We start from the raw sequence: 15,389 nt of genomic DNA, 5'->3' as shown, positions 1-15,389 counted from the left end.
TTCTGATGGCAGGGGATATTGGCTACACCATGAGTCCAGACTCAGTCAAAAACATTTTTTAAAGAGAAAATGATTTGCTATTACATATTTTTTTTTTTATTTAATGAGCATAAATTTCCAAAGTACAGCTTATGGACCACAATAGCCCCCCCCCCACCCCGTGTCTTCCCTCCCATCCACAACGCTCCCCTTCCCACTCCCTCTCCCCCTCCCCTTCACATCACAATTAATTTTCAATTATCTTTATATACAGAAGATCAATTTTTGCTATTACATATTAAAATGTTCAACTGCTGAGTAAATCACCTGGATGACCTAATCATTTATTGCAGTTGTCTAAGAAAACACAAGAATGGACTGTATAAAGTTTTAAAATGCTGTAACATTTAACATGTAAAATATTATAACAATTTAACATATTGTATTATTCAGTGTCATGCTCAAATTTTTATGCAAGTCAAACATATCCAAGCCTAACACATTTATTATGCATACAAAAGAAAAAAATCAGGCATATTCAAACATTGATTAAATGAGGTTGATTTTCTTGTTGCCCAAACAAGTGTGAGTAAGCATCCTTACTGTTCATTCTTTTCCCCCTACCTCTCCCAAAAGGTCATTAATAAGCCCTATATCTCCTGGTTCTCTTACTTTGGTATGAAGCAGAATCACATGTTACTGGACTTGCATCTGATCCACCAGTCTGAAATGGTACCAATAACTGTACTTGAACAGGTTTCCAGGTTATGCATATGCTGTTGTCCCAGAGACCACACTTTGAGAACTACTAACCTAAAAGTTTGCATTATTTATTTAAACAGCTGCAGATGTATAGAATCCTACGGTCAGTTATTGCAAAGAAAATGGTCACAGATTTCTTTCAAATTTCCCATGCAAGTGGGATTCTGAGCAAGGGTAAGTCTCTATTCACTCTTTAGGGCCAAATATGTATGGACTGGTCCATGCATATCTGTCACCTGAAATATCTAATGATTATAAGTAAATACTGACAGATGGCCACATGGTACTGACCCTCAGTTGTCTCTGAACTCACATGGAAGAAAGAGGCAGGTAAAAAATTTATTCCAGACTGGGTATCATGTATCACGCAACTGTTCTGTTTTGATGATGGAGAAAAGCTCATTTTGTCATCAGCATCAATCACAGCATTTTCTTAGGAAAAATACAGACTGGAATTTTCTTTGAATTTAGCTAACTCATCATTATATGATGTTCCAAGGTGAGAGGGCTTGCTGGGTAACTCTGAACAGCTTTCCCCAGACCAGAAGCGGGTTTTGCCAGCTCAGGGGCAGACACATATTACAGAGAACAGTTGGGACTAAGTGCCAACTCAATTTACATTTCTTCAAAAACTGTAGTATTTGAATCTGTTTGACAAGGCCATATTTCCCAATTGGCAATCCACCTGATAATGTGGATTATAACCAACGAAATATTTGTTCAATTAATTTATTAATTTACTATGAGACATGTGAGTTTTTGCTATAGAACTGTTTTTTGTTAATACATTTTTCATTATGTATGTTAATACCTTCAATCGAGTTGGATAATTTAACATAACTTTGCCCCAGTTTCTTATATGCTCCTTCTATAGCTTAAGTGTCAGTAGACAACCTCTTGCTTTGTAGTTCCTGAGGAATGTCTAGAACTGGTGGCTTTAGGTTTTTTAAAGTCTGAATATAAAATAGAATATGTATATAAAATAATTCTACACAAACAATTCATTTGTATTTATGACCAAAAGACACCACAAGAAAAATAAGAGTTGATAATTTTAAAAATGAATAAATTATTTTGTAATCTGAGGAAATAAATCCAAATATGGTAAACAGCAACAATTTCAGGAGTTTATTATAGTTTTATTGTAACCGTTGAAATCTTTACTTAACATATACTAAATTGATCTTCTGTATATAAAGATAATTGAAAATGAATCTTGATGTAAATGGGATGGGAGAGGGAGCGGGAGATGGGAGGGTTGCGGGTGGGAGGGAAGTTATGGGGGAGGGGAAAGCCACTATAATCCAAAAGCTGTACTTTGGAAATTTATATTTGTTAAATAAAAGTTAAAAAGTTTTATTGTAAAGGGTAGAGGTAAAGCAGAAATAGGATAAAGATAGAAGAATAGGTAAATTAATTATAGTATATATATAATTGGTAGATAGTTCCAGAAGCATTAAACATAATGTTAAAATGACTATGCAGAAAATGGGGGTGGTGGTGAAAAAATAACATTGAATTAATATACTGAGATTAAAAGCTTACATTATAATTACGCAAAAATTTTTTGCTATATTATAACACTGGAAGGAAGTTTCCAGAAATAGTAACTATAATTTATTATGATATAAAAAAATTGAATATGTGATCTTTCTCCTATTTTCTGTAACTGTAATATTTTTAAAACTGGTTAATTACATTAAAATAAATAGTAGGCTAGATACTAATATCTTTACTGTTGCAAAGGGTCTACGACACAAAGCTGAAATTCACTCATGAAATTGAAGTGAGAAAACATTTCAGAATGACAGCTAGAATATAATATCACTGATCTAAACATATGAAACAGTATCAGCTGTGTTTATGTGTACACACATATATTAAGTAAATGCATAAAAATGTCAATGGGAAGAACCAAATAGACACCAAGATAAAGGTTTATATTGGGAAGCAAGAAGAGGCATCCCTGGGGCTTTGATTGTATTCCGAACATTAAATTTCTTGAAAAACAAATAACTGTAGCCAATATGATAAATGATACCATCATGGAAATCCAGGTAGTATGTATATACCTATGTATTGGCTATTGACTATAAGCATCCTCTCTTCTTTCCTTCTGTCATGTGCCACATAATATTTCAATCAATGAACACAGTGGTCTCAAAATATTAGGACGGAAAAGAAAAAAATCCCATTACCTATTCTTATTACTATGCCTTTTCTGTGTTTGGGTATGGTTGGATGCACAATCACTTCCTGCTGTGTTACAGTTGCTTATAATACTCGGCACGGGAACATGTTACTCAGGTTTGAAACCAAGGAGCAACAGGTCATACTGCCATGTAGATTTATGCAAGTGTACTCTGTGATGCCTACACAGTGATGGAACTGCACAACGTCACATTTCTCTGAATATATCCCCATTGTTAAACAAGGCATGGCTGTGTGTTTGAGATATAACTGATCTAAAGAAGGAAATAACATATTGATGTTAGCATTGCATATTGATGCAACATTGATGGAGTCATACTTTGAGACCTAAATAAACTGCGAAAATGCTTCAAAAGCAGTCATTCCTTTAAAGTTAGAAAAATGATACTATTAGACAAACAAATTTCTAATTTGAAATGAAACATCATAGAAGATGTGAACTGTGGTGACTTTTGTGCCCGCCACCACCTCTGAGTGGAAAGAAAGAACTGAATTAAGATCTAACTTCGGAGTGGATGTTTGGCTTAGCAATGGATTGCTGCTTGGGATGCCTACATCCTATGTAGAAATCCCTGAGTGGGAGGCCTGGCTCTACTCTTAATTCCTGTTTCCTGCAGAATGCAGGATGTAGACCCTGGGAGAAAACAGGCAGAGAGTCAAGTACTTGGGTACCCAACACACACATGTGAGACCTTGACTGAATTCCATTTTCCTGGCTTTGGCTGACCTATCACCAGATATTCTGGGCAATTTAAGACCAAACCAGTAATTTTAAGAGTAAACTTAAGTTTACCTTTCAAATAAACAAATTCATAAAAATTAAATTCTCTGGAAAAATAATAGATTTTGAGTCTTACTTGAGAGGTTGGGGAGGATTTTTGAGATCTTGGGCCAGAAGAGAACAGAAAGGATTTCAGTAGAGAGGAGTGTGTATAATTGTGATGGCTGAAGTTTGATGAGAGAAGGCTCAGTGAGGAAAATCTGGCTTCTTGAAATTTGCTGCAGAAATTTCAAGAGAGTAGACTCTGAGATTCAACTTCAACTTGTAGACTCTGTTATTTCTATTTTCCTATTATGCCTAAGCCTTCAGGAAAATTCTTTTGGATTCCTCAAGGGGTAGCAGCCACAGAAACCTCCATGTGTTAGTGTCCCAGGCTGTGTCAGATGACCACACACTGAGGCTTAAAACAGTCATTTGTTGCTCACAGTTCTGGTTTCTAAAAGCAGAAGTTTCACCAGGAACCTGAAGAAGTCCTCCTCTCCCTTTAAGCTGTTGGCTCCAATAGGAGAACTTACCGCTTTAAGCCTACACTTGCCCATTTATAAAGTAAAAATAGCACCTACTTCTTAGATCAAAGTGAGGTTTCAGATGTGACAATATGTGAAAGAATGTATTTTAAACTGAAATACTATATAAACAATAGCAATAGAATTATTATTTATGTTTCCTTCTGAAACTTATTCTGGGAGCCTGTGAAATCATGAAATGAAGGGATTTGAGACATAAGTTTCACAGAGAAAAGGTCTTAAATTTGCCCCAATAATCTGTCCAGTTACTGGGAGAATTGACAGCTTGGTACAGAATTCTGCCTTTTTATGAAGAGAAAATAATTTCCCAAAATAACTGTGTTTGTAGCTTGAATTGGAGTGAAGGTAATTGAAACTCTACATTCTCCTGGGCATTGTGCATTGTATTTTGTTTATGCTCATAAGTAAGACTGACTTACTGGAATTGGTAGAAGAAAATAGAGTGTAATGTCTTCATTACGTCTGCACCTGACAAGAGAGACCAAAATTCATATCCAGCAGTGGAATCCAGAAATGTGTTAGAACAGGTAACTTCAAGTTTCAAAAATTCAGCCAAGAAGCTCTTTTCCTCTTCTAAGAAACATTCTCTTTGCTTAGCTTAAACCTTGACCATGTTAGAGTAATCAAGATAGATACTCTCTTAGAAAAACAAGAAAAACATGGAATGGCATATTTTGTTTGGGTAAACAGAAGGGAGAGACTCTGTTTAAATAAAAAAAAAAAAAAACTCTCTGAAATGCAAGTATTTGGCCTAGCAGTTAGATGCTGGTTGAGACATCTACACCCTACATCAGAGTACCTGGTTTCAATTTCTAGTTCTAGTTCCTGACTCTGGCTTTCTGTGATTGAAGACCCTGAGAGGCATCAGTGGTGGCTCAAATAATTCAATGGAACACCTGGACTGAGATCCTGGCTTCCTGCTTTGAGCCTGCCCAAACCTGGCCATTATGGGAATTTAGGGAAAGAACGATGTGATGGGAATGTTTGTTGTTTCTCTCTAATGAAAAATTTTAAAAGCGGTGTTTGATTTCAACATGTAGACTCAGTTGGGTTCTGAACTCAATTCGTTATTTCAAGAGAGGACCCCAGTTCTTATTTATCAGAGATGGGGCATGATCAGCATCATGAATCAGGATACTTTTCTCAGCTACAAGCTGGCAGTCCAGGTTTCTAGTCCCAGCTGTACTACACACTTTCTTCATCACTTCGGAGAGATGACCTCTTGCCACTTTCCACTTTGTACTTTGATGCCTTTACTTGTTATGCAATCTTTTGTATTGGGACTGTTGTAAGGATTAATTTAAGTCATGATTATATTTTAAAGAAGTTTGGAAGGAGTAGGGTTTTAAGTGGGGGAGAGTGTCAAGTTAAGGTGCCCTATCATGTTGCCCTTAAGTGATAGAAATTCAAATCAGATAAACCAAGATTCGCACTGTGGGCCTTCCATACATGGAATGATTTTGCATAGGTTTCTTAAGTGCTCTACATCCTCTTGGGCAAGCCAGCAGAGGACTCCACTCTTTGTAAGGGTTGCATGAAGGAGGTCCAGTATGCAAGGTGCTTTGCTTAGTTCTTTGCACAAAGAGGGTGACTTTACATATTAGAGGTATTATTATTACCATTGTTAAAAATTCAGATCTCTGGTCTAAAGAATGGAAATGAGTGAAGGCAGGAGCAAAGTACCATATGTTAAGCATATGCAACTACTTTGTGCTTCAGAATCGCAAGGAGAGATTTTAAAAATCACATGTATCAGTCCAAAGCAAGCAAGCAAACAAAAAACCCAAATCAGAATTTCTGTATGTCAAGCCCAGTCATCGTTATATGATAAAAACATCAGAGGTTATTCCATTGTTCTCCAGATCACGAGAGCAACTTCTAGAACAATGCTATAGTATGGTCACTTAGAGAGATGCAAATCTTTCCATTATAGGAGGACTGATGTGATACTAATACACTGCTGCCCAACAAGCAACTGGCAAGAATATTTCTAAGTGTCTCAGAAAAATGCAGAAAGGCTGGTTTACGCTTTCAGCACCCTGTACCTTGAATTATGAGACACTCTTGTTTTACCCACCATTCTGTGCTCATCTCATCTGTTTGGGCAGTGTGTACACCCTTCTCTAAACATGGTAGTTAGCAAGAGGAAACCCCAAGATCCAATTAGAACAACAACAACAAAAAAGAGTTCTTTTGGAGGAGAAAAAATGACCCTCTCTCAGATAATGCAGCATACTGAGGGCCTACATGACAATGATTATAACATATATAAAGAGAAATAAAGGAAGAAATGGAGAGAAACCAAGGCTGAGTCACATGTTTAGTTTGAACTCCTGGATCCTGCCATGCCTGAAACAAAACTCGTCTACTTCAGTTCTGAATTATGTAAAGCATTTCGTCCTATTAGTAAGTAATTTTCTATTACATTCCTATAAAAAAGTTCTTACAAACATGAGAGTACTTTACAAAGTTTGTGGAAAATGGAATCAAAAATTATTTTGGTACCAAAAACTTTTGGAATCCATTTGTGCAAGAAATCTCAGAGTTCATGGAAAATGAGTATTATGGGAAAATTTATACATGAATTTCAATCAATTTACCTTTTTATTTATTTTTTTTACTTTTATTTCTTTGAAAGGCAGTTATAGAGAGAGACAGAGAGGGATATTCCATCTGCTGGTTCACTGCCCAGATGAACCAACACAGCTAGGGCCAGGCCAGGACTAAACTAGGAGCCAAGAATTCATATCACGTCTCCTGGGTGGCAGGGACTGAAATATTTCCCTTCACCTGTTTCCTTAGAGTGAACAAATTAGTAGGATGCTGGAATTGGAAGCAGAGGGAGGACTCAAACCCAGGTACTTTGATATGGAATGCAAGCATGCCAAGTAGCATATTAACCACCCAAACATATCTTTAAATTCCATTTTTCTGTGAGCTTTTCAAATGAAGCTTGTACACCAAGGTCAATGGTGATCTTCTGACAAAGAATTAGAATGGTTGCCTAGGTCATTCTGTTAGCTGTTAATCTTGTTAATTATTGCCTACTTGAACAGCATTACCCTGGTGACTTGTATTAAATCATGAAACACCATAATGTAAAAGACATACTGGTAAGAAATGAAGCTGAAATGTTTCTTGTAACTGTAAAAACAAAAAAAATCCCTACATTTATGGTATGATTTAGGCCATATTTAAGAACAAACTTAGGGGCTGGCATTGTGGCTTAGTGGGTAAAGCCGCTGCCTGCAGTGCCAGCATCCCCTATGGGCGCTGGTTTGAGTTCTGGCGGCCCCACTTCCCATCCAGCTCTCTGCTGTGGCCTGGGAAAGCAGCAGCAGATGGCCCAAGTCCTTGGGCCCCTGCACTCACGTGGGAGACCTGGAACAAGCTCCTGGTTCCTGGCTTTGAATTGGTGCAGCTCCAGCCATTGCAGCCAAATGGGGAGTGAACCAGCAGATGGAAGGCCTCTCTCTCTCTCTCTCTCTCTCTCTCTCTCTCTGCCTCTCCTCTCTCTCTGTGTAACCCTGCCTTTCAAATAAATAAATAAATAAAGCCTTTTTTAAAAAAATGAACTTATAGAAAAACAAATAAATCTGAACTCATTCTGAAACGTTCCCCGTCCTGTGCTGCAAAGATTTTGACAGGAGATTGCCCACAGATAATCACCTTAAAGGGGACCAATGAAGAATGCTGTAAGCCACGTGGAATTTTTTTTGTGTGAAAATGCTGTACACAGAAACTGAATATTCATATTCAGTTAGGGGAGGTTACCAGCCTTTTCACATTTCTAGGAAATGGAAATGCAGAATTACACAAACTATCATTATGAAATAGGGCCATTTTTCAAAAAGAAGGCATACTGTCATTCCTTTTAATAGCTCCTCAAAATAGCTGGGGCCCAGGTACTCCACTGTGGCATGGATCAAGCAGAATGTGAGGAAGCATTTAAGGGAGGCCAGAAATGGGAATAATGGCGGCACTCAACAAAGGGTCAGGCGTCTGCAGGTGCAGCCGTAACAGGTGCCAGGACAGGGTGCAGGACAGATTCCTTGGAATTGTCACATACAAGCAAGTTATCCACACTGTTCTAGGGAAATTGAAGATGCAATTCTCTCTTTAAGGGCAATACATTCCCAAAGCTGCCAAGCTGAGTGGGTCGAATTTGTGATCCAATACCTGGGAAGTGCTTTAATGTGAGCTAAATAAATGATCCTGTGTTACTGTTAAGGTGCAATTTCTTACTGTAGAATAGGAAGCCAGAAAGTCAGAAAGACATTTGGTCTTCAGAGCTTGTAGAGGAATAGGAAGCTGCATGTTGGATCTGTCTACATCTGCATTCCTGCACATACTGGATGAACTGCATTTTTGGCTAGTGCAAAAGACCTGGCTGAAACTGTATTGATTTTTTTTTTTCCTTCTAATTGCTTCTGGGGAGACTTGAGCTGTGAGAGTCAGCTGGGATAGGCACTTAACAGGACAAGTGCTAACCCCTGGATCCATTACCAATTTAAATCTCTATTTCAATTTATAAGACATATTAAGGAATGCATCTAAGGTGTTAATGAAACACTGGGTATTTTTAGTATCAATTTGTGAAATCATAGACAGCTTTAACCACCACACTATCAAGAGTCAGCATTTATGTAGAGCCATCACTGCTCAGGCACACTCTGCTCTGTTCACTCACAGCTGGTGCTACTAAAAAGCTATATGGTAGAGTCAAAAAGGAGCCATGGTAAAAGCAGGGAGATTTCAAAGCAGGCAAATGATATTGGAAAATGTTAACACTGAGCCAGCTAGCGTAGTAAAGACAGAACGCTAATAGGAATCTCTTCCCCAGAGGACATAAGTGACTCTCATTAATGATAATAGAGGTACTGAAGGTATTATAGGCAGACTACATTTATGAATAATATACTTGGGGAAAAGACTGAAGGCAACAGCTGGTGTACTGAAGGTAGAAACATCAACAAATTAAAACTAACAAAGAACACTGTTTTGGAACTTGACCTACTACAAGAATTTTTATCACCTTAGTATTTTCAATTTATTAGGCGTCTTCTAGAAAACCAACCTACTAATTACCACTTTATTTTTCTTTTCTCTCTCTCTCTCTCTCACACACACACACTCTATCCATAGCACAAATGTATGTTATTTATAAAAATCCACAACTGGTGAAGGAATATTGATTGGAATCACAGGGACTGCTTTGAGTTTTTACTCTCTCATTTTTGACAATATCCTTCAATTTTTCATCCATCAAATAGGGATAAAACCAGTAATTATCCCAAGGGCTCTTCTGAGGATAAGATATGATAATGTATCAAATGTACCTTTTACTGATTGTCAACTGTATAGTTATCAGAGGTTTTACCTTGATCAAGAGAATGCTTTGAGAATAATCAGAAATCATTCATGACTGAACTGCATCTTCAGCAGAAGTCAAATCAAAGACAAATGAATTTTTCTTATCATTGTATGCATTTCAAAAACTCAAAACATGCATCCCAGTCATACTTTGATTGGACATAAGAAAAACACAGTAAAACATACTAACAAACCACACGTAGGAGTAACTGGAATATTCAGCACAAGCCTCACAAAGTGTTTAATTGTATGGCAGGAATTTTTCTGCATAGTGAAATGCTTACCTTCCTAGTTCAGGCAAGAACACAGCAGACAACGCATTAACAACCATTAAAGTTTGGTGCACACATCTTTGCATTTTATGGTATTAAAATTGGTATACTTTGTACATTTGAACTGGGCACTCAGCATCTATTTTTGTCTAAAGAGAGAAGCAAAGCCTGTCTCCACTAATTTGGGAAATTTGAGCTAGTATTATACACTTGACAATCCATATTTAGTCTGGGATATAAAATGACTTGTGAACTGAATCCTTGGGATTTCCACATGGGATTTCCAGTGTGGACCAAGGACTGCTGCCTTGAGAATCTGCCATACTCTACCTGCCTCCAGAAGAGTGAAACAGGAAGTCACACCAAATTTAACCAGGGATAAATTCTCCACTTATCTCTAGATGTTTACATTAAATTGCTATTCCTTGTTGCTAGTTTGCCAATATTGAGGACTCTCTGGCTGGCTGGCAGATTCCCTGCTATCTCCTCTTTATTTTTCCTTGCAGATTTTGATGTCATGCAGGCAGAGACTCAGAGAGTACCACTGACAACGCCAATTTGTTTCAACCCTTCTTGGAACTTGCTCATCAACAGCATCTTGGGCTCATGCTTTGTCCTTCAGAGTTTGCACTCTTGTTTTATTAGCCTGACATTTTGTTCTGACCTTTGTTGACAGCTTCTGGCCTCTGGTGTGCACTCTGTTTAGTCGCTCCTTTTATTTATAACTAATGCTCTTCTGCTTGGCTCAGACAAACTCATTGATTTGTGATCTGGTCACACTTGCATTGCTCTCTCCAATATAAAGTCTTATCTTATTCTCTAGCATCTCTCTCTTCATCCATGATGTTTATTTGGCTTCTTGCATTTTCATTTTCCTTTCACTTCTATTTTGATTACAGATTTAAAATATCTGTATTACACAAGTGAGAAATAGTAGTTGCAGTTCAGAGAAACTCCTGTGAATTGTACTGTGTGTCTTGAAAGCATTTTATGACATTACAGGGCATCTTGACATACACGTCTTAATTGATCCTCACAACAACCCTGTGAGGTAGGTGTTACGAGGTCCCTTTTGCAAGAAAGGTAATGGAAATGGTGAGATACACTTGGGCACACTGCTTACATTTCTACTAGAATCTTGATGCTGTGAGCCCGAGGCTCTGTGATGGAAAGAGTAGTTGTGAAAATGGAGTCTGATCATCAACCCAGAGACACTGAAAAGATGACAAGTAATCCTACATTTTTCCTATTCCATTTTTTTTTTTTTTGCCTAGCTTTTCCTGCCTTTTATCCTGCCTCATTTCCATCCCTTTCTTTACCTACACAAAATATTTTCAGCTCTAATGAAGTTTTTCTTTTCCTGCAGGGTCTACACTGGTCACTTAAACCACAAAATACAGAGTGTGTATTTAGAACAAAAAACTATCAGCATTACTTTTTCCTGATCAAAATATTTTGTGGGAAATGGCGAAGTAATATAAGGAAAGGAATTTTGTTTTTGGTTCAAATATGTTGAATTAATTGCCCAAAATCCACTGTACCTCACTTTCAAATTGAAAAAGAACACATGCTTAATTTGGGGACTATCAAGACAGGAAGGTAAATAAGCAAATCAAAATCAAATTTTTAAAAACATTGTAAGGAATAAAAAGTCATTATCCTCTCTAAGTACACTATAGCTTTGATTTTTCTCCAGTGTGAACTATGATGTGTCATAGTTGCCTATTTATTTATCTATGTCTCTCAGGGACTCTGCTCAGGCCAGAGGAAACATCTGTCATATTAGCTACTATGTTCAGCTCCAGGAAGTATGCAATGAACATATGCTAAATGAATGAGTGAATGAATGATTTAGTGGATGAATTTTAGTTTATGTCTTCCTTATACTTGGTTGAGAAAAATGTTTCACATGTAAAGAATCCCCATACAATCAAAACACATGAGATTTCTACCAGAACCCAATGGATTAAAATAAGTTCAGCAAAAGTGTAGGTGAGTGGCATTGGAGAGCTCCTGGCATGGCATCACAGGGCTGGTTGGCACAGCATGTCAGTCAGTTCTTGGGAGACACCCAGGCTAGAGGGCAGGGATGAGGGTGCAGTACTACAGTGGAAAGTGGTGTGAACATGGCAGCAGAGACCCAAACAGTACCAAGGCGGGGAGAGGAAGCCATGTGGAAGCAGGCTGGACACAGGAATCAAGGTCGTCTGGAGTCACAAAGGTATCTTGGAAGTCATTTGTGCTGATGACTCGTCCAGAGTTGAAAGGTCTTTTAATGAGATGTAGCAGGTGTCCTGCCCAAGCCATCTGATCTTAAAAGGGCCCTGCCCTAATTCGATCAGGGAGTTAGTTGTACTGGTCCTGACACACACATAAAAGAGGAAATCAATGATTATTTTATTGTATTTAAATCATGCCTGAAAAATAATTTTAAAGTATACTGAAATAATTCAATATAAATGTTCATGTATCAGAATTAAAGATGTGGGGAATCTGGCACTTTCCTACAGTATAACTTGGTACAACTTTCTGAGCCATTTGCAAGAATTCATTGAATTGTAAGACACATACAACCTAAAAATCATTTATTCCAGAATATTCACTATTAAAATTATTTCCACAAGATCATATATGAGGATGTTGAAAGTAATATTAGTTATTAAAGCCAAAACAAAGCAAACAAAAATTAAGTGTTCAAGACTAGGGCATTGAATGTATTATGGTAATTTTGGTACAGTTGTATGAAGATACTTTGAAAAGACCACGGAAATTAGAATGAAAAAATAGTATAATTCAAAGAATTTTAAAATCCATGCATAGCAGAGCCTTCAAAATGTGTAATAAAAATATATGTATAAATTTATACATATAGTTTATGTGTAAATTTCAAAAATTTTTGCACCAAAATAAACTTATTTTTACTTCCATTTTTCTACAAACTTTTTGAAGTTCCCTTCCATATTGGGATAATGTGTACTCACTGAAAGAAAAGAGGTAGAGTCATAAGTAATGATAGTGACAGATGGCAAGCACATTTAATTAAGTGAATAAAAAGTAATCCTATACAAGATGTGTATGTATAGAACTTGCTCTCTCTCTTTCTCTCCCGCCCTCTCTCTGTCTCTGACACAGTATGGGGTTGTTATATACTCTCCAAGCAGAAGGCATGGAGAAGAATCCAGAGGTTGTATACATTTACACACAGAAAAACTTCTACTAGTGCTTTCTCAAAGGAAACAGACATATAAATTTTTAAAACTATGAAAATATCAATAACTAAAAACCCTTTTAACTTTATCTGAACAAGATATTGAAACCTTTTGACAGCCTAAGGTAGCAGAAGACAGTATTGGTGCTCAGTTTACAAACTACAAAAGAAGAAGATCCCACCTTATCTGCCCAACTTGAGACTAGAATCAATGTTTAGAAGCCTTAGGAAAAGGAGATAAGGAAGAACAAAAGGTAAAATAAAGCTAGAGATAAAGATAAGCATAGAAAGAAGGAAGAGTTCCAAGAGGAGTTCAACTGAAACAAAGGGAGTAGACCCAGAAATGGGAGCAAGTGGAGCAAAAAAGCAACACCAGCCAGAAGTGAATACATTAATGGACAAATGGACACAAAGGAGAAGTGAGATGACAGACCATTCCAGTTATCGCAATATTAATAATAACAGAAACAGTCATTAAATAAAGTACTCAGAGAATCCACAACACTCTTCCATCCAACACTGAAAGCTCCATGGTCACGTTACACTCCCGCCACACTGGTAGTCATACCAGGTATCCCAACTTGTCTACCTGTAGTGTCCATCCATACTATTCGCTAAGGCATAGAAATCAATGCCTTGTGTTTTTAGATCAATGATTATAACTGAAACCTGTGAGATTTTGGTACATCAAAAGACAAGTCATAATTCATCTAAAACAGATTCCTGAATGAATAAAAATTATGATTGCTTTGATTGTATCAACTACTCCACAAAACAGGCACACAAAACATGGGGCTGCTAATGGGAATGGGGGGAGGAACACTTTGACTCCCAGTGGGGAGTCTTCATTGCACTTCCTAACCCTTCATCCTGTGAGTACAGATTTGGTTGAGACATACAACTTACAGATGTATGTATACAAATGACTTACAGAAGGGCAGCTGGAAGACACCTCATCCTCTATTTGTTAGGATACAATTTACAGATTCCAACATGAAGTCAACATTCTATTGACAAGGATTCCCATTGTAAAATCTATTCTGTTGTAGGTTTGAAAGCTTAGGACAAAGAATATCACTTTTAAGGCTTTAGTGAAACAAAACCAAAAATGTTACGTGTTTGAGGATAATCTCTCAGAGTTCTTGGGTTGTCTAAATTCCTATCTAGAAGATTCCAGTTAGCTCAGTTAGTAGGTAAGGAGGCTGTAATTGTTTTATTCATAAGCATGATTTTCCTTCAATGGATAGAAACTGACTTGAAAACTGAACAATTTTCTCTGTGGAATTTTTAGAAAATAGCCTTCATCACAAAAACAAAATACAAATGCTTGAAAGAATTGTGTAATTTAATCTGTTTTACTCCAGTTAGTATGCTCATAGAGAACTGTGGCTGATAGCCACAGAATTTTGTGGATTTGTGCTGGAATACAACATTTGTCTCAAGCCCACATCACTAACCTCACAATCTTATTAATTCACACAAAAATACACACAGAAGACGAGAAACTGTAAACTTACTCAGGATGCTTCCACTGCCTTTTTCTCCCTTTTGGCCTTTTGGTCCAGGATATCCTTGAGGGAAAAAAAAAGCACCAAAAATTGTTTTTAATCAGAGGAATTCACAATGCTTGCTTTCAATGGACACAAATCTAAAAATGCCAATGTGAAACAACCTACAGATATTGAAATATTATGATGTTGGCATTAATAGTATGAATGTAGGATTGTGCTGTCTCCAAGTTATTCATAAGGTAGGCACTGTCCTATTTTCCTGAAACAGCCAAAGTTGAAATAGAAGCAGTCTGCTTTGTGATACTCATCCTTCTTTTCCTCGCTTCATTCATTGTGTCTTCCTCCCATGCCCCAGTTTCTCTCACCTCATTCTAACCTTTCTTTTTCTATTCCCATGTCAATTTACTGAGCTCATTTTCTATTTCTTCAGGGCAGAACTCCCAAAGGTTGGCTGTGGGTGAAATTCTGGGAGAGCTAAGATTATCATGACCTCAGTCTTAGGGGAAGACAGAAAGTCTTGTGTCTGGATTTCACCCAACAGCTAAAAGGATTTAATTTAAAAATTATATACCTTGGGATGCACATTGAGGTGTAGGAGGGTAAAATGCCTGTGCTACTAGCATTAGAGTGGGTCCAAGTCTTGGCTGTTCTGCTTCCAATCTAGCTCTCTGCTAATGTATCTTAGAAAGCACTTGGGCCCATGCCACTTTATGAAAGACACTAAGATGAAATTCTTGGCTCTGGACTTCAGCCTGGCCCATACCT

The 15,389-nt window shown here is 37.4% G+C and overlaps 1 protein-coding gene across 1 annotated transcript in view; it reads right to left on the bottom strand.

The window, feature by feature from the left end:
* The window catches only part of MSR1 (macrophage scavenger receptor 1), a gene marked incomplete at its 3' end in the record, with an annotated part of 84,106 nt that overhangs the window by 14,905 nt on the left and 53,812 nt on the right, over positions 1 to 15,389 (bottom strand). The window contains 1 exon segment of the mRNA NM_001082248.1: positions 14,631 to 14,684. Within this exon segment, the coding sequence (NP_001075717.1) occupies positions 14,631 to 14,684 (54 nt within the window).

This window comes from Oryctolagus cuniculus, chromosome 2 (assembly GCF_051225735.1).
Source record: "Oryctolagus cuniculus isolate XC-2025 breed Fujian yellow rabbit chromosome 2, ASM5122573v1, whole genome shotgun sequence".
Lineage (NCBI taxonomy): Eukaryota > Metazoa > Chordata > Mammalia > Lagomorpha > Leporidae > Oryctolagus > Oryctolagus cuniculus.
The sequence above is the reverse complement of the archived record's forward strand: the minus strand, read 5'-3'. Positions and strand labels throughout refer to the sequence as shown.